The sequence below is a fragment of the Athene noctua genome, chromosome 1, assembly GCF_965140245.1.
Source record: "Athene noctua chromosome 1, bAthNoc1.hap1.1, whole genome shotgun sequence".
NCBI lineage: Eukaryota > Metazoa > Chordata > Aves > Strigiformes > Strigidae > Athene > Athene noctua.
In genome coordinates this window covers 132,059,615-132,076,173 of record NC_134037.1, presented here as the reverse complement: position 1 = coordinate 132,076,173, position 16,559 = coordinate 132,059,615, and the positions used below count along the sequence as shown (strand labels likewise).

At 50.9% G+C, this 16,559-nt stretch overlaps 3 protein-coding genes and 1 non-coding gene across 9 annotated transcripts in view; 2 read left to right on the top strand and 2 right to left on the bottom strand.

Annotated features, from left to right (window-relative positions):
- VAMP1 (vesicle associated membrane protein 1) overlaps positions 1-9,996 on the bottom strand; it is a 36,738-nt gene extending 26,742 nt beyond the window's left edge. For 2 of the 4 annotated variants that reach the window (XM_074896601.1, XM_074896611.1), the window contains exons 1-4: positions 9,925-9,996; positions 9,123-9,252; positions 8,195-8,353; positions 7,895-7,946 (exon numbers count right to left, since the gene is read on the bottom strand). In XM_074896601.1, coding sequence (XP_074752702.1) covers positions 7,895-7,946; positions 8,195-8,353; positions 9,123-9,252; positions 9,925-9,926 — 343 coding nt within the window. In that variant the 5' untranslated portion in view covers positions 9,927-9,996. Of the gene's footprint in view, positions 1-5,026; positions 7,496-7,894; positions 7,947-8,194; positions 8,354-9,122; positions 9,253-9,924 lie in introns of those variants that run through there. The other 2 variants (XM_074896630.1, XM_074896621.1) reach the window with 2 other exon arrangements.
- A 2,309-nt stretch (positions 9,997-12,305) lies between these two features.
- Positions 12,306-13,150, bottom strand: MRPL51 (mitochondrial ribosomal protein L51). Its single transcript, XM_074896546.1, has 2 exons — positions 12,759-13,150; positions 12,306-12,575 (listed from the first exon to the last, which is right to left on the bottom strand). The coding sequence occupies exons 1-2, from the start codon at positions 13,015-13,017 to the stop codon at positions 12,379-12,381; spliced, it is 456 nt and encodes a 151-aa protein (XP_074752647.1). The 5' UTR covers positions 13,018-13,150; the 3' UTR covers positions 12,306-12,378.
- NCAPD2 (non-SMC condensin I complex subunit D2) overlaps positions 12,634-16,559 on the top strand; it is a 25,926-nt gene continuing 22,000 nt past the window's right edge. Inside the window, exons 1-9 of one of the 3 annotated variants that reach the window (XM_074896533.1) lie at positions 12,634-12,693; positions 13,244-13,471; positions 13,618-13,693; positions 13,843-13,901; positions 14,359-14,540; positions 15,010-15,149; positions 15,497-15,624; positions 15,709-15,832; positions 15,911-16,058. In XM_074896533.1, coding sequence (XP_074752634.1) covers positions 13,327-13,471; positions 13,618-13,693; positions 13,843-13,901; positions 14,359-14,540; positions 15,010-15,149; positions 15,497-15,624; positions 15,709-15,832; positions 15,911-16,058 — 1,002 coding nt within the window. In that variant the 5' untranslated portion in view covers positions 12,634-12,693; positions 13,244-13,326. Of the gene's footprint in view, positions 12,694-13,243; positions 13,472-13,617; positions 13,694-13,842; positions 13,902-13,956; positions 14,541-15,009; positions 15,150-15,496; positions 15,625-15,708; positions 15,833-15,910; positions 16,059-16,559 lie in introns of those variants that run through there. The other 2 variants (XM_074896514.1, XM_074896524.1) reach the window with 2 other exon arrangements.
- On the top strand, positions 13,962-14,284 carry LOC141956574 (small nucleolar RNA U85). Its single transcript, XR_012632946.1, has one exon. It is a non-coding gene; the product is annotated as a small nucleolar RNA U85 (small nucleolar RNA).

The window sequence follows — 16,559 nt, the reverse complement described above, 5'->3', positions numbered from 1 at the left end:
CTACAGCATATCCTTAAGCTCTAAATCGACCCTACTCTCAAACACCTCCAGGGATGGGGACTCCACCACCTCCCTGGGCAGCCCATTCCAATGCCTAACAACCCGTTCTGTAAAGAAATGCTTCCTAATATCTAGCCTGAACTTTCCCTGGCACAACTTGAGGCCATTCCCTCTTGTCCTGTTGCTTTCTACTAGGCTAAAGAGGCTCAAACCCAGCTCTCTGCAGCTTCCTATAAGGCAGTTGTAGAGGGCCATGAGGTCTCCCCTCAGCCTCCTCTTCTCCAGACTAAACCCCCCCAGTTCCCTCAGCCGCTCCCCATCAGACCTGTGTTCCAGACCCTTGACCAGCTTTGTAGCCCTTATCTGGACAAAGTTACTCGAACTTATGTCCTTTTTGTAGCGAGGGGTCCAAAACTGAACACAGTAATCGAGGTGCGGCCTCACCAGCACCAACTACAGGGGCAAGATCCCTTCCCTGTCCCTGCTGGCCACGCTATTGCTGACACAAGCCAGGATGCCATTGGCTTTCTTGGCCACCTGGGCACACTGCTGGCTCATATTCAGCCTGCTGTCAATCACCCCCCCAGGTCCCTCTCTGACTGGCAGCTCTCCAGCCACTCCTCCCCAAGCCTGCAGCGCTGCTGGGGGTTGTTGTGGCCCAAGGGCAGCCCCCAGCATCTGCCCTTAGTGAAACTCCCCCAGTTGGCCTCAGCCCATCGCTCCAGCCTGTCCAGGTCTCTCTGCAGAGCCTCCCTACCCTCGAGCAGATCAACACTCCCACCCAACTGGGTGTCGTCTGCTAACTGACTGAGGGTGCACTCGATCCCCTCATCCAGATCATCAATAAAGATGTTAAACAGGAGTGGTCCCAAAACCAAGCTCTGGGGGACACCACTCGAGACCGGCCACCAGCTGGATTTAACTCCATTTACCAAACTCTCTGGGCCCGGTCGTCCAGCCAGTTTTTAACACAGCGAAGTGTGCGATTGTCCAAACCTCGAGCAGTCATTTTTGCCAGGAGAATGCTGTGGGAAACGGTGTCAAAAGCCTTGCTAAAGTCAAGGTAAACTACATCCACAGCCTTTCCCTCATCCAATAAGCAGGTCGCTCTGTCATAGGAGATCAGGTTTGTCAGGCAGGACCTGCCTTTCATAAACCCATGCTGACTGGGCCTGAGCATCTGGTTGTCCCTCATGTGTTGCATGATGGTGTTTAGGATGAGCTGCTCCATCAGCTTCCTGGGCACCGAAGTCAAGCTGACAGGTCTGTAATTTCCCGATCAGCCTTCCAACCCTTCTTATAGATGGGCGTTATATTGGCTAATTTCCAACCAGTCGGGACCTCCCCGGTCAGCCAGGACTGCTGGTAAATGATAGAAAGTGGCCTGTTGAGCACCCCAGCCAGCTTCTTCAGCACTCTCGGGTGTATCCCATCTGGTCCCATAGACTTGTGTATGTCTATGTGATGCAGTAGGTCACTGTCTCCTGGATTGCAGGGGGGTCGTTCTCCCAGTCCCTGTATTCTGGCTGTGGAGGCTGGATTTCATCAATACAACTAATCTTGTTATTAAAGACTGAGGCAAAGAAGGCATTAAGCACCTCAGCCTTTTCCTCATCACTTGTTACCAAATTTTCTCCTGCATCTAGCAGGGGATAGAGACTATCCCTGGACTTTCTTTTGCTACTGACATAGAAACTTTTCTTGTTATCCTTGATTGCAGAGGCCAAATTCATTTCCAGCTGGGCTTTAGCCCTTCTGATTTCCACCCTGCATAACCTCACAGCATCTTTGTAATCACTGTGTGTGGCTAGCCCCTTCTTCCAAAGGCTGTAAACTCTCCTTTTCTCCCTGACTTGCAGCCAAAGCTCCCTGTTCAGCCAGGGTGGTCTTCTCTGGCATCGGCTTCTCTTAGAGCACCTGGGGACCGCCTGCTCCTGAGCCATTAACACTTCCTTCTTAAAGAGTGCCCAGCCTTCCTGGGCCCCTGTACCCTTCAGGACAGTCTCCCAGGGGATCCTTTCAAGCAGGTGCCTAAACAAGAGACAGTCAGCCCTTCTGAAGTCCAGGATGTCAGTCCTGCTTAGCTCTCTCCTGACCTCTCTAAGAATAGAGAACTCTATTATTTCATGATCGCTGTGCCCTAGTCGGCCTCCAACCTCCACGTCGTCCACCAGCCCTTCTCTGTTCACAAAGAGGAGATCCAGCAGGGCACCTTCTCTGGTCGGTTTACTCACCAGTTGCGTCAGGAAGTTGTCTCCTGCACATTCTAGGAATCTCCGGGACTGGTCTCATTCTACCGTGTTGTATTTCCAGCAGATGTCTGGGAAGTTAAAGTCACCCACAAGAACAAGGGCAAGTGATTGTGAGATTTCAACTAAGTGCCTATAAAATATGTCATCCATCTCTCTGTCCTGGTTGGGTGGCCTATAGTAGACTCCTACTACAACATCTGCCCTGTTGGCCTTCCCCCTGATTCTAACGCGAAGACACTCAACCCTGTCTTCACTACACCTGTGCTCAAAGCAATCATAACAGTCCTTAACATACAGAGCCACCCCACCACCTTCCCTCTCTGTCCCTCCTAAAGAGCTTGTACCCATCCTTGGCACACTCCAGTCATGGGAGACATCCCACCATGTTTCTGTAATAGCAACAACATCATAATTTTCCTGTTTCATCACAGCTACAAGCTCCTCCTGTTTGTTACCCACACTGTGTGCATTGGTATACATGCACTTCAGATGGGCTGATGTTTTGCCCCTTTCCCCCTTCAAATCTAGTTTAAAGCTCTGTCAGGAATTGGGAACCTGAGGAGCAAATAAGGGTGTTCTGAAGATCTCTGGAAAAAAAAAAAAAGTTAAAGATTATCAAAAGTATGAAAGCTGAAGTGCAACTTTATTTCAGCCTGTAAAGGGGAAAGTTTTGTGACGAGATCCAGTTACTTCTTCCAAGAGCAAGCATTATAAGGTACCTGGAAGAAACACTGGGCTAAACTCTAGAACATCTGTATCCAGACACAGATGAGTTGCCTATTTTGTAAAGCCTATATCCTTATCTGTTACATCTCTCAGAGTGTAATTATTTGCTTAGAGGTCAGAACAAAGCTAAACACTTCTGTGCTTCATTATTGCCTCTGTTCATCAATTTAAGGCTTCCAACCCCAGTAGGTAAGTCAGAGCAGGGACCTTCGTCACTTCACAGGGAAGCTAGGTCCATGAAACAGGTGTTGATGCATCGTTCCTACTCTAAAAGAAAAATCTTTTGTCTCCCCCCCCTCCCCCCATTTGGTTACTCTCCAGCTGAGAGAAGAAATACCCACCCCCACACCTAACGATAAGAACATGCAGCCTAGTTTGATCAGTGCATAGAAATGTCAGGAAAGTCCAAAGCAAGCCTAGGGCATACAGAAACATGAAACTTTAAGGCATATCCATGGAAAAGCAGTATAGTTGAGGCTTTTTCCCCACCAAATCTGCACTTGATATAGGAGCTGGATGTTTAAAGGCAAAGCTTGGATTTCTAATTCAACATACAAAGAACTACTCTGCCAAAGCTTCAGCCTTGCTTTTAGTGCACATTTAAAACCATGTTTTGTCCAGGAAAACAGACTCTGCAGGAGCAAGAGAGGTGCTGATGCTTTAAGGGATGGCACCTCAGAAAGTGAGCTCCCAGCAGAGCGTGGTGCTTTAAATGCCTACTGGAGGATTTATGATTAGACATGCAACTCTCTTGCAAACATGCACAACATGACTCAAGTTGGGCACAACCCTGGGGCAACTTTCAGCCGCATGTTGAGCCCCAGCTGTGGGCTCCAGAGCAAATGGCTAGCTTTGGAAAGTGAGCACTTCAGTCGCTAGGTTTGGAGACTGCGTAGTCAAGAGTCTGGAAGCACATCTGTTCTAAGAAAGAGTTTTTCCTACCCCTCCCCTACAGAAACAAGACTGAGAACTAACAAGACGATAACACACAACAACTTGGCAGGAACTGTAGCATGACTAGTTCATTCAGGTTGTGGAGGCCTGATCTGTGATGAAGTTTTGACTGTACGTGCTGCTTTAATCCACCAGCCAGTCCAGACACCCTCCTCTCCTGGGAAGCCTTTCATCTCTGAAAGCATTAGCTAAGCTGCATTGCTCCAATTCACCACTGACCATACATTTTCCTGGTGTAATTTTGGTGATGTTTAAGACTGGACAAAGACTGATTGTAAGGGAACCACAAGCCACAGGGATTACTGTTTTACAGCCTAAAGTTGGTAACAGTAGAGGCAGGTAAGGGCACAAGTCCCTCATTTTAAAGGAAGTCTGCACTGGACAAAGTGCTGTCATTTCTTTTTAATGAGTTCCAAGGGTACAGTGAAGCAAAACAAGGAGCCACTTACCTTTATTCCAGCCATGCTCCAAGATATGCTGTGAACAGCATCCTACTCTTAGAGGTCTTCATTTGGATCCTGAACATATGTCCCAACACCAATGGAGAATTGTTTTCTGGGTTTAAGGATCTTAGGGTAGGCGACTGAAACCCAAAGGCAGCACAGTCTGAGGAATGAGTGCTACCAGAACACACCCTCCCATTCAGGGCACTAACTCAGAATCACAGAACCATCTAGGATGGAAAAGACCTTGAAGATCCTCCAGTCCAACCATTAACCTCACACTGACCGTTCCCAACTCCACCAGATCCCTCAGCGCTGGGTCAACCCAACTCTTCAACCCCTCCAGGGATGGGGACTCCCCCCCCTGCCCTGGGCAGCCCATTTCAACACCCAACAACCCCTTCTACAAAGAAATACTTCCTGACATCTAGTCTAAACCTTCTCTGGCACAGCTTGAGGCCATTCCCTCTTGTCCTATTACTTATTACTTGGTTCAAGAGACTCATCCCCAGCTCTCTGCACCCTCCTTTCAGGAAGCTGTAGGGGCAATGGTCTCCTCTTCTCCATACTAAACAACCCCAGTTCCCACACATTACAGTGGCTGGAAGTTGCGTTGGTTTGGGGAGCCTCTTCCCCACAGCTGCTGCTTCATGCATCTTGTTACAGACTTACCAGAGTCCAGCACATGGTTCCAGTACAACTGAAACTACCATCATTGCGATGGAAAACCCACCACTGCTCTGAGGACCAGAATTTGAGGTGTGTGTATAGTATGGAAGTGACCAAAAAAATATTCCAAAACCAGTTTGGTATCCCAACCTCTCCCCACCCACTGACAGATCAGACAGACTCAGTAAGGTGATGAATTGTGTTTCTTAGAGACCATTTAAAGTACATGAGCTGATTACTATAACATGCCAGAGCAGATTACAGTTGTGTTTATAGAGGAAGGAAATAAACTGCACATGCCTGAGTGGCTGTAATGCTGTGGACAGCAGAGTCCCTTGCTTTTACTCAGAGGGCCTTGGTGTTTGGGGGCTTTGCTCATGCATAGAGACACAAAGGAGTGGAAAGGGAGCAGAAGAGGAGGCAACATACAACATTTAAGAGAAAGAAATGGAAGAGACAGCCTAGAGGTTATCTCAGCTCCCAGAAAAACAGGAGGAATGGGGCACCAAAGGCTTGTTTAGAAGAGTTCAAAAGAACTGCTGGTCTGGGGGCCTCAAGCTTGTATGCCCACCCCCCTAAAATGATAGCAGCAAGTAGTACAAGCAGGCCCTGGCTCCTCTTCAGTAGATGCACTTCTGACCGTCCATCACATCTCAGTTCCACAGGGAATTAGGGAATTGCTCAGGGGACGAGGGCTGCTTCACTCCAGATCTTCATCTCTGCCCTCACCCAAGGTGGAGAGGGATGGAATCGCAGGGAGATGAACTCAGCGCAAATGAAATGCTGTGGCATGGAAGTGAGCATGCAAAACCTAGCCCCTTCCCAGGTGCCCTGTGAGGAGGAAAGGGGCTTCCCTGGCACATCAGATGAAACAAAAAGCATCTGCTCCTCCCATCTTTTGTACTTCACTCCCATCTGGGAATGCCAGTGATGTTCTCCCCTGCCTCCTTACATGCCCTTAATCCTAGGCAGATCCCACTGTAATCTAGAACCGAGGTAGAGCTTCCTAATTTGAAGGAGTGCCCTCTTTCCAGTCTAGATTACAGGTTACAGATCATCTTGTAATAAAAAAAAAAAGTACATTCCTCAGAAGGCTCTGCAGAAACTGAGGAACAGGGCAGCTCATTTAACCCCAGGTTTGAGAACACATTCAGGCAATTCACAGCTCTTGTTACTTTTGATGAAGTAGAACAAGGGCATTGCTTATAAAAAGCCACAGCATTCCATGCTGCAAGTTTACTTCCAACAGAGATCACTCTGGATCTAATTGAAGATAACCCATAGCAAGCAGGATTTCAGTTTGATAGGCAAGATCTAAGCTGCTAAACTGGGACATCTGATGTCACTTTGCAATACCCATGCCCAGAGCAGCATTTCCCTTTGAATCCCTAGCTAACCATTCTAAGTATTTTCTAACTCCTGCTGAAAGTTAGGGCTTTGTGGTAGCAGGAACAGAACAGGTATTCTTAGAAAGCTACGTGGCTCATCCAGTCTCATCTGGAATACCTCCAGTCTCCTTCACTTTCATCTGCTATGTAGTGAACTTCCTTTGACACAGTAACACAAAAGCAAAACACCCATTCCCCTTCTGTCACAACCCCAAAGTCTTCCAGAAAGCTACAAGATAGTAGAAAGCAGAGTCCTGGCTTGTGTCTGCATAGATGAAAGGAATATTTGACAACTCCTACCAGACTCCTCACTGTTGATGCTTTGTTCCTTGTGGCAGGAGATTTTACTCCCACACATGCCTTTTGGATAGTAGCGTAACTCCTTTCACTTAACTGTGTTTAATCTGTTGCACTTGACTGAGGTAATCATGTAGGCTCTCCTTTATAACCACCAAAATGGCCATGTTCAGACAGCAAGCCACCTGAAGATAAGGACAGGTGGAATAAATTGTTTCTTTAAGTGCTCATCTCTCCATGGCTAGAGAAATCTAGATCGCTACATCTAGCTCAGTCACTGACCAACACAAACTAGCCTTTATTTCAGAAGCTCAATGAAAAGCTTAAGACATGCTGCCACTCTTTTTAGACAGAACATTAAAGAATCTCACACACTGAAGTCCTTCATCCCCAAAGGCACTGCATTAAGGCATTCTTATTTTGCTAGAGTCCACACAGGCACTATTTGACAAGCTCACACCCAAAAATAAACCAGAAAAATTCCCTGCAAAAGAGCAGGAGCAAAAGCTACCCACTCCTCTACTTCCCTTTCCTCTAAACTCAGATGGACCCTCCCTAAAGCTGCAGCAGCTGTTGAAGAATCTAACCATGTTCAGTAGAGCAATTTAGAGTCCTATACAGAAGACAAATTAAAACCAATAAAGAAATCAATGAAGAAGCTAGGGTGGAAGGGAAGATAAGATTCAGGAGAAAGAAGAGACAGGCAAGGTGACAGGGGACAGTAGGTTGCAGACTTGAAGGAGATACATTCAAGTAAAAAAGTAGACTGGAGACAAAGCAATAGGGGAAAAAAAAGGAAAGAACAAAAGGGCACGTTACACCAAAGGTCCCCCAGAGACCTCCAAATCCCCCACCTGGGAACGGACTTGCCACCCCACCCACTCCAGGGTAAATGCCCCTCATACTTACAGGTTTACCTGACCTGGCAGACAGAATTTCCCATTTCTACAGTGACGGCCACCCCCAATTCCTTCTGTTACTATGTAAAGCATACCATTTCCACAATAAGTGTGGGAGTTCTAGCACCACCACCTCCCTTCTCCAAGGACTGAGGTTAACACTTATGCCACAAAGACCCTCCAGATCTCAAACCAAAAAAGGAAGTGTTTGAAGCACTCTAGAGCTGGTGTTCTTCACCTTTGATCCTGGGCTTTTCAGTACTTACTTGCAATCACCACCACCACAATGGCACAAATCACTCCCATCATGATCATCATCTGGAGAAAGAGATTTTCAAAGAGTAATACTCAAAACAGATTGACAAATTCACATCTTCCCTGACAGCCAGGGAACATAAGCCAGACCCTGAAGGTTGGCTAGCCACAGCCTCAAATTCCTTCCACAATGAACAAATCCTAAGCATGTGGACTCATTATTAAGCACCAACTATCCCCTGAAAGCCCTGCAATAGAGGACTAGCCCAATTTACTTCTGATAAAGGAGATCGCAGCCCTATGAAACTTACCTTGCAGTTCTTCCACCAGTACTTCCTTTTGAGTTTTGCTGCACTACTTTCAAATTGTGAAGCACCTGCCTGGAGTGCATCTGCCCGGTCATCCAGCTCTGACAGTTTCTGGTCTCGTTCCAGCACCTTGTCTACATTTACACACATTATATCAACCACCTGTACAAGGAAGAATAGTAGAAGCAGCTATATTGGTAAAGAGATTTGAAAAAGTAAGAGGAGTAACTTGGCCAATAACTAACACTGAGATACTGAAAAGTGAAAGCACTAAACAAGGAAAAAAGGTCAGAGTAAGAAACAGGTCCCAAGTCACTGCCCACATTGAAGTGAGATAAAAATCCGAGACACCCTGTTAAAGTATCAGTTTGAGTAGACTTAAACCAGGTCCTCGACCCCACATTCACATCTGTTTTTAAAAGCTCTCAAATCCAGCAAGCCTCAACCACCCCGCTCGCGAGTGTAATCATAAGTTATTTTTGCAGTTCCCAGGGAATGAGTTTAAGAGCTACATGTTGCCGCCCCAGTGAGGTATAAAGGTGTTACTGCATATCAGCAGCTACTGACCCTGGAAAGTCAGGCAAGGTTCCCCGCACACCACACACACTTGAAGCAGCAGGCGGGAATTAAGAGCTGTTCTAGGTGCTGTACAGCTTTATTTCCATAACAGATGCATGAGATGAGGTACTAAAAGTCTTACGGGTCTGTTCCTTAGAAGTCATATCTGGAATTAAGCTGCTTTTAAACATAAAGCAGTCTCTCCAGCCTTTTTGGAAGTTACAATGTGTACCCTATTTTTAGTAGGGAGTATTAACACACTGCATGGGCACGACAAAAGCATCCACCCCCTGTCAAGCCCATCACTGCTGCAGAGCAGTAGAAGAGTCCAGGCAGCCTGCAGGGAGCCAGCACAACTGGCAGAGTTACCCACCTCCTTCACTTGGGCCTGCGTCTGCTGCAGCCGACGGTTACTGCTCTGATTAGGGGGCGGCCCGGAGGGGCCCCCACTCGGAGCTCCCCCTTCGGGGGCCCCGGGAGCAGGTTGCGGAGCTGGGTCAGACCTACGGAAACAGAGGAAAAAACCCAGCCAGCCGCTCAAGGGACAGAACCTCCACATCCCACACACTCCCAAATCCAGCTGAACCCCAGCATCCCCACGCCGGCAGCAGCCTCCAAGGCCCCGCGCCCTCCCTGGACCCCCCCGGACCGAATGCAGGCCAGCTCGGGGGAGGACTTGGAGCAAGGGCAGGCCCGGGAGGGCAGCGGGGAGGGCCAGCCCCAGGTCGGGGAGTAGGGTGCGGCCGTGCCCGGTGCTGCGGCCTCCCGGGGGAGGCAGGACGGGGCCAACAGCCGCCTGGCCGCACGGAAGGGACCGGGAGGCGTCCCGCAAACACCGGGCAGAGAGAGGGGGACGGGGCCAGGCCGACGAGGAGGCAGCACTGGAACGGCCCGGGGAGCAGCTGGGCGCAGCAGTGACCGCCGGCCAGGTTGGGAGGGGGCGCGGCGGCCCGGGGCTTCAGGCATTACCGGTGGGGCAGGGCCCACAGCCCACCGGGCTCCTCGGCGGGAGGGGGGGGGGGGGGGCGGCGCGGGCAATTCTGCCTGCGGCTGCTGCAATGCGCCACTCGGCCCCACCGCCACTGGGCAGGGCTTAGGCATTCGGCGCTGGCCCCATCCCTCCCGCTCCAGTCGCCCCCCCGCCGCAGGCCGCCCGCCCTCGAGCAGACACTCACATCGCCGAGCCAGAACCAGAAATTCCGACCGCTCCGCACCAGCACCCCAGTACCGCCCGGGTCCTACTTATAGAAGGCAATGCCCCGCCCCTAGAGAAAACAGCCAATCAGAAGTCTCCACAGGAAGGACTTGGTCAGGAGCAGCAAATCAGCACCACCTTCGGGTTCCTTCTCAGCCAATCAGCGCTGCGCGGCCCTACCGAAGGGAGGCGCCCTGTGAAGACGTTTTATCTGAGCCCCACCCCCTCCTCCTCTCCGGACTTCCCAGGGAACAAGCCCCGCCCCGCCGTGACTCGTCCAATAGGAGAAGAGCCCGCCCCCTTGCTCGGCGTGCGCGAGCCGCGCCCCGCCCCTGCGGAGGGTTCGGTGAGGTGGCGTGAGCGTGTCCTTCCGCTCCGCCGCGGCCTCGCTCCTGCTCCCTGTCGGCCGCCGCGGGCCCTTCCCGCGGCCTAGCGCTGGACCCGCCGCCCCGCCAGCCCCGCCGAGACCGCACGTGGTTATGTGCCCCCCCCTCCCTGATCCGGTTTTCCCCTTCGAGCCCGGCCCACGCTGGCGCAGTTGTGGGTGGGGGCTGTGGGGCGCTTCCGTGGCGCGTCAGTTGGCTCCGGTTCAGCCGCTGTCCCTTGCAATTAGGATATGGCGTTGCTGGCCCGCTTCCACCATACGGCACGGGGAACCGGGATGAGCCCCTGAGGCAGCGGCCTTGGAGCCTCCTTCGGGGGAAACGGGGCTCCAGCAGCAGCCCCAACAACAACTGCACGTTTGGGTTTTTTTCCCCCTCTAAAAGATTTTGAGAAGCCTGCCAGATCAGAAGGGAGGATTCTTCAATTTGGGATAAAACGGGAGGCAGGAGCGTGGGACAAGAAGTCTCTCCGTGTGGCACTGGGTGTGGTGAGTAGGGTGACAAGCAGTTGGTTTACATCTACACTAAACTACCTTTTCCTTTCATAAGGTGATACAAGCCATTAATAAATTTTTTTAGTGTCGGACTTTATAAATAGTAGATACACAAAACAGTTTTATAAATTACAGTCTGGAAGCCAAAAGACTGCGGCTACAAGGAAGGTAAAGACTTAATACAAGGGTTGTGACTACAGCCAAGTAATTTGCAGATGGGACTGCTGAGGGTTAAGGAGCACCCTCACACTAGCCTCAGTGGAACTGAAGGTTTTTCAACTGTACCTTCAGACAAGCCACAGCAGCAGTGTCAGGCTTGGCCGCCTTCCTGCCGCAGTTCGAGGACCATTCCAATTACCATTGCAAATAACAGAAGATGAAGCTTGTGGAAGTACTGGCCCACAGAGCCCTCCAAATTGGTGCTTAGGGACTGAAAGATGACAAAGAGTGCAAGATACTTTCCTGTGACACTTCTCTATTTTGACATACTTTCAGCCAAGGATTTTATATGTAATAACGCCCAGCTGCTCTCTTCCAGGTGAGCACTCAGTCTCCACTTGAATCTGTGCCTCTTTCCTGAATCCCCAACACCTTCTGGCAGGAGTCCCACAGATGTGCCACCCTGCTCCTGAGAATGTGGACTTCAGCTGCTTGACCAGAGCCTTTGGGTTCATCTTCCTAAGCTTTAGACCTAAAGAAAGTGCATTTCATTCCCTGCCACTTCCAACCACATGCTTCTGAAGACAGAGTATCATTGCTCTATAACAAGATACATCAAGTCAGCAGATAACTCCCCAATTACCTAACAGCCAAATTAACAACTAAGGGAGAAGACAGGCAAACACCTACTCATCATAAACACTTTCCTGAAGTATATAATGGTCTTCATGATGCTAGACTAGAGGGGTACCAGCTTTGACTCACCCTTATTTCTTTTCTAAAGGAACCAATAACAGTTAGAGAAAACTAGAAGCTAGAGTTTTTAAAAAACAGTTAAGTGCCTGAATTACTTTTGCAAATCCTGACAATTATAAACAAAAGGCCACTTAGTGTCATTAGTATGGGGTTAAGGCATCATCAGTGTGAAAAAGACAAATCCTGTTCTTAGGTTTTGATGCTTTTCAAGTAACATTTGGGTCGTTCATTCTTAATATTAATCACAGCTGAGCAGAGGACAAGGAGATAAGCAGTGAGCAGGAAGACATACTGGCAGGCACTCTTAGCACTAACTTGAAAATTTGGCTATGAAGAAAAATCTAAGCTGGAGCATGCTGAAATTGGCAAGTAGGTTGTGAACACCTGGGATTCGGAGACTGAAACTATGCTAGAAGCCTGGCCAAAAAACAGGACTCTCGGGTCAAGTTCAGGGATGCAAGCTGGAACAGATGTCTGTGAGAAGTATGTCAGAATGATCGAGGGGACAAAACTTTGGGGCTGGGCCAGAAATGCCCAGCAAAGGTTGCAGAAAGCACTGGGAACCCAACTGTGTGAAAGCTGGCTTTATTCTGACTGCGATGCCACAGAATCACATTCCACAGGCTGAACCCACAGTTGCTCCTAACGGTGCTTCCCGGTGCGATTGAAGCGCCTGTACAAGTACCGGATCCTCTTGTTGAGGTTGTGGTAGTCATCTAGAAACATCCTATCTCCCACCACCTGCTTCTTGCGGATGCATCTCTGCAGCTCATTACCCCGCCAGCCTCGTAGCCACTTGGGACCCACGATGAGGTTCTTTGGGTGGATCTGGAAGCCACCTGGGAAAAGAATGGCAGAGAGAGAGGATGAAACCAGGCCCTGGAGGAGGCTGTTCTCAGGGCGGCCGGCCCGCATCGCCGCCGCCCTCTCGCTGCTGGAGGAGTCGGTCGCCCGCAGGTGGGTCCAACCTCCACCCTCTCCTTCCCTGGAGCTGCAGCGGGGAGGGCGGGGGCGCGTCTTACCCAGGATCCCCACGTTGTCGTAAACCCCGAACAAGGCCCGTTTTTCCGTCCACCGATCCACCCGCTTGGGCTTCGGGGGCTCCCTGATGCGGAAGGGCCGGGTGAGCCCTGCCAGGGGCGAGGAGAGGGGCACGGGGAGGCCGGGCCGCACGGGCGCCCAGCGCGCCCCGCCGCCACCGCTAACGCTGCGCTCGGCCTGGAGCGGGGGCGCGGCCCGGCCCAGCAGGGCTCTCCCCGCCGCCCGCACCAGCACCGCCATTGGAGTGACCCCGCGGGAGGCTACCCCGCCGCTGCTGGGGAAGGAGGAGCCCCGGTCCCGCCGGGTCGGCCGCCCCCTTTGGCCTAGCCCCGCCCCTTCCGGTGGCGGTGGCCGTCGGGAAGCGGAAGGCCGAGGGCGTGACGTCGCGCTAACGGTCGAGGAGGGTGGGGGAGCCTGTGATTGGGCGGGGCTCCGGCGCGCGGCGGCGCTGATAGGCTGGGGAAAGGGGCGGGGCGAGTGCGGCCCGCGCGCGGTATTTTGAGTGCTCGGAGCCTGTCCGGGACGGTGGCGGCCGCGGCCGGAGGGGCCATGGCAGGGGTCGCGGCGGCAGCAGCAGCAGCCTGGGAGTTCCACCTGCCTTTAACCCCCACCGACCTGCGGCGGGACGATGGCCGTGGGGGCTACGTCGTGCAGAAGGTGATGTCTGCCCGGGAGCTGCCGCCCGCTCTCACAGGTAAGGCCTTCCCCGCACACCCCCACACCCTGCCTGGCCTGGCCTGGCCTGGCCTGACCCGACCCGACCCGACCCGGTCCGGTCCGGTCGTGCGCTGGCTCACCGTATGTGTCCCCCACCCCGCTCCTCTCCGTGTTTCCCTGCAGCCTTCCGGACTGCCTTCCGGGCGCGGGGCGCGCTGGCCGTGCTGCAGCACTTCGACTCCCTCTACAGTCTGCTCCAGTGAGTACAGAGCGATGAGCGCGGAGCCGGGGACATCGGGAGCGGAGGCGGGTGGAGGAGGGTTGTGGAGAGGCTGGTGGCCCTGGGCGCTCACCCCTCTCCCTGGTGGTGTATACTTGCTGCCTTCATGCCTTGTCCTTGCCCTGCAGCCACTTCCAAGCTGTGGAAACTGCTGTGAGGGAGGATGGCCTGGAGCTGATGATGCAGGGTGAGTATCTGCTGTTTCCAGCTGAAGCAGGAATAAAATAGAGGTTGCTCTCCTTCGGCAGCTCAGTGATGATATAAAGGCTAATGTGACTTGACCAGCTGGGTTGCACCCTCAGCTCATTCCAGTAACACAGGTCTGTAATCTTGGTGGACAATGCTGAGCTGTGCGTGTTCGCTGTAAGGGCAGGCCGACAGAAAATCCACTTCCCTGCATCCCTGGAAAATACATCTTTGGGATGTATCAGCTCTAAGCAAGTGTTTCTGTGAGCTGACGTGGGACTGTGAGGATAGGATAAGACAGTGCATCCAAGGTTTGGGTTGCAGGGGGCAGCCCATGTTACAGCTGGTGAGATGTGAGCACACATCTTTGGTAATCTGATGACTGCTCTGAGTCTCCAAAAGCGAGGATGGATGAGGTGCCTGGCAAGGAGCTCTCACAACTTTCTGTCTCTCTTCAGTGGTGTCCCATCATTCCAAGGAACTTCCTGCCATCTTGGGTGGCACTGGGCTAAGCCAGGCAGACCGCACTGCTCACCTCAACACTCTCAAGATGAACTGCTACTTGCTGACTGGCCTGGTGGATGCCTTTGAAACGGAAAGCAGTAGCAGTGCTTTGTTGGAGGTGGATCCTAGTGGGAAGGTAGGTAAGGGGACTGTGGCGAAAACAAGATGATAAAAGTAGAAAATGTGTAAGCTTGCTGAACTCTGGAATCTATCAGGTGTTATGGCTTTGTTTATACAAACATGATGCCAACAGAAGCAGTTCACAATGGGGAGTACTGGTATTTCTGTGAAACTGTACATGGAAAACAGCCAAAGGAATGATGTGTGTCTAAACATCAGCAGGGACTCAGATGCCCAGTCCTCTTTGTTTCACTCTTCAGTGTCTGGCTGGTACTTAGTGTGCCAGTATTTTCTTAGTGGTCTAATATGACAGCAACAGTCATTTGAAGTGGGCATATAAGCTTCTTGTACATATCACTGCTTGTCTCTTAATGCTGTAGAATTTAATAATTATTTTCTTTTTTGAGGGAAGCAGGGTGGCAGTGGTGTTCTTGCTTTTGTCAAGCTGCTGATGGATGTATTGCATTGTGTAATCTCCTTTCTAGAACAAGAAGAACCGTACCAAGATCTCTGGATCCTTGTGGGAAGAGGAGAGGGAGCCACTCTTACGGCTGCTCACGCAGCTGCTGCAGCTGGATCTCCGTCAGCTTTGGGGTGGTTTGGTGGTGGAAGAAGACTTTGTCAGGTGTGGGTTGGAGTGGATGTAGAGGTGGAAGGAGTGATGGTGGTTTTCTGGAAGGGGCAGTGTTAAATGTTAAATCTGGCAGTGGGGTGATATTACAGCCATCAGTGGAGCACAAATCACTGGAAACTGAGGAAAGCATCTTGAAGCAAAAGTGATATGTTTAGGAAGCACTTCCTTTCCTCATGTAGGCATCTCAAATTCAGATGTTTGTTGCTTAGGTTTTTTAAGGATGCTGGAGAATCTCTCTGGTTTGAGAGAAATGTTTGCCTAGTGCAGTGTTCTGGAATGATGTTAGTGCAAGTTGTGATGGTACACTGAGATTGACTGTCTCTCTTCTGTGGCTTTAGCTTAGTGACAGGAAGCTGCTACCGTATCCTGGAGAATTCAAGTATTGGTCTTCAGAAGTACCGGGCCACGCGGGAGGCTGTGACACATCTGCTTACTGCAGCTCTGATTCACTACAATCACATGTTCAGTGAGTTCCCGCTTTTCTGCCTTCTTGCTGAAGCCATTCTCAGTTGCTTTCCCTGACCGCTTTCTTCCTTCTCACGTGTGAAAGGTGCCACTCTGAAGATCACACAGATGCTGCACCATTTTGAACATGTAGCCACAGTGTTTGCACAGGCTGTGAGCCTCTGGGCTACAGAGTATGGTCTGAAAAGCCTAGTGGGCGAATTGCTAAGGTGAGAAAAACACCCTGAGGCTTGTTCTGTGCCTAGCAACTTGAGGCACCCTATTCCTTGTTTCATCTTTCTGTGCAGAGAAATCGGACAGAAACATCAGCAGGATCTGGCTCGTGATGCTTCTGGAGTCAAGGGTTATGCTGTCTTTATAACTGAACTGGCTGAACAGATTCCAGCTCTGGTGCTATCCCACATAAGTGTTCTCCTGCATCACTTGGATGGGGAGGTACGTTTGTGCATTATTACCTGTCCAGAGAAGTCAAGTGGTAAAGATGCTGCTCTTCAGTTTTTCTCTTGGAAAACACAACCTCTTTCACAGAGATCCAAGCAGCCAAAACCTGCCCTTTGGGAATAAATTTGGCCCTTACTTAAAAGATGCAAAGGAAACAGAAACCATGACATCTACTCTTTGGTTGTCACTCTGAGATTAGGGAATGGGAGACTGCTTACTGCTCTGAGATCCCAGCTGTTGTCCCTTGTTCTGCAGTACTTAATGAATTTGTCAGCGTGTTACCTCTTCTTAAACTGCCCTTAAGTCATAAGTGTTTCTCATGTCAGTTCTTGACTTCTGTGGACCTAGGTGGATATCAGGGTTGGATTACTCTCCCTTTCAGGTACAGCCATGATCACCCAAGGTTAATACAGAGTCTATAATGGAGACATTCACTTAAGGCTGGAGCGTGTGTCTTAGAAGGCCCAAACTCTGAGCTGTCCTTCCCCTTGGCAT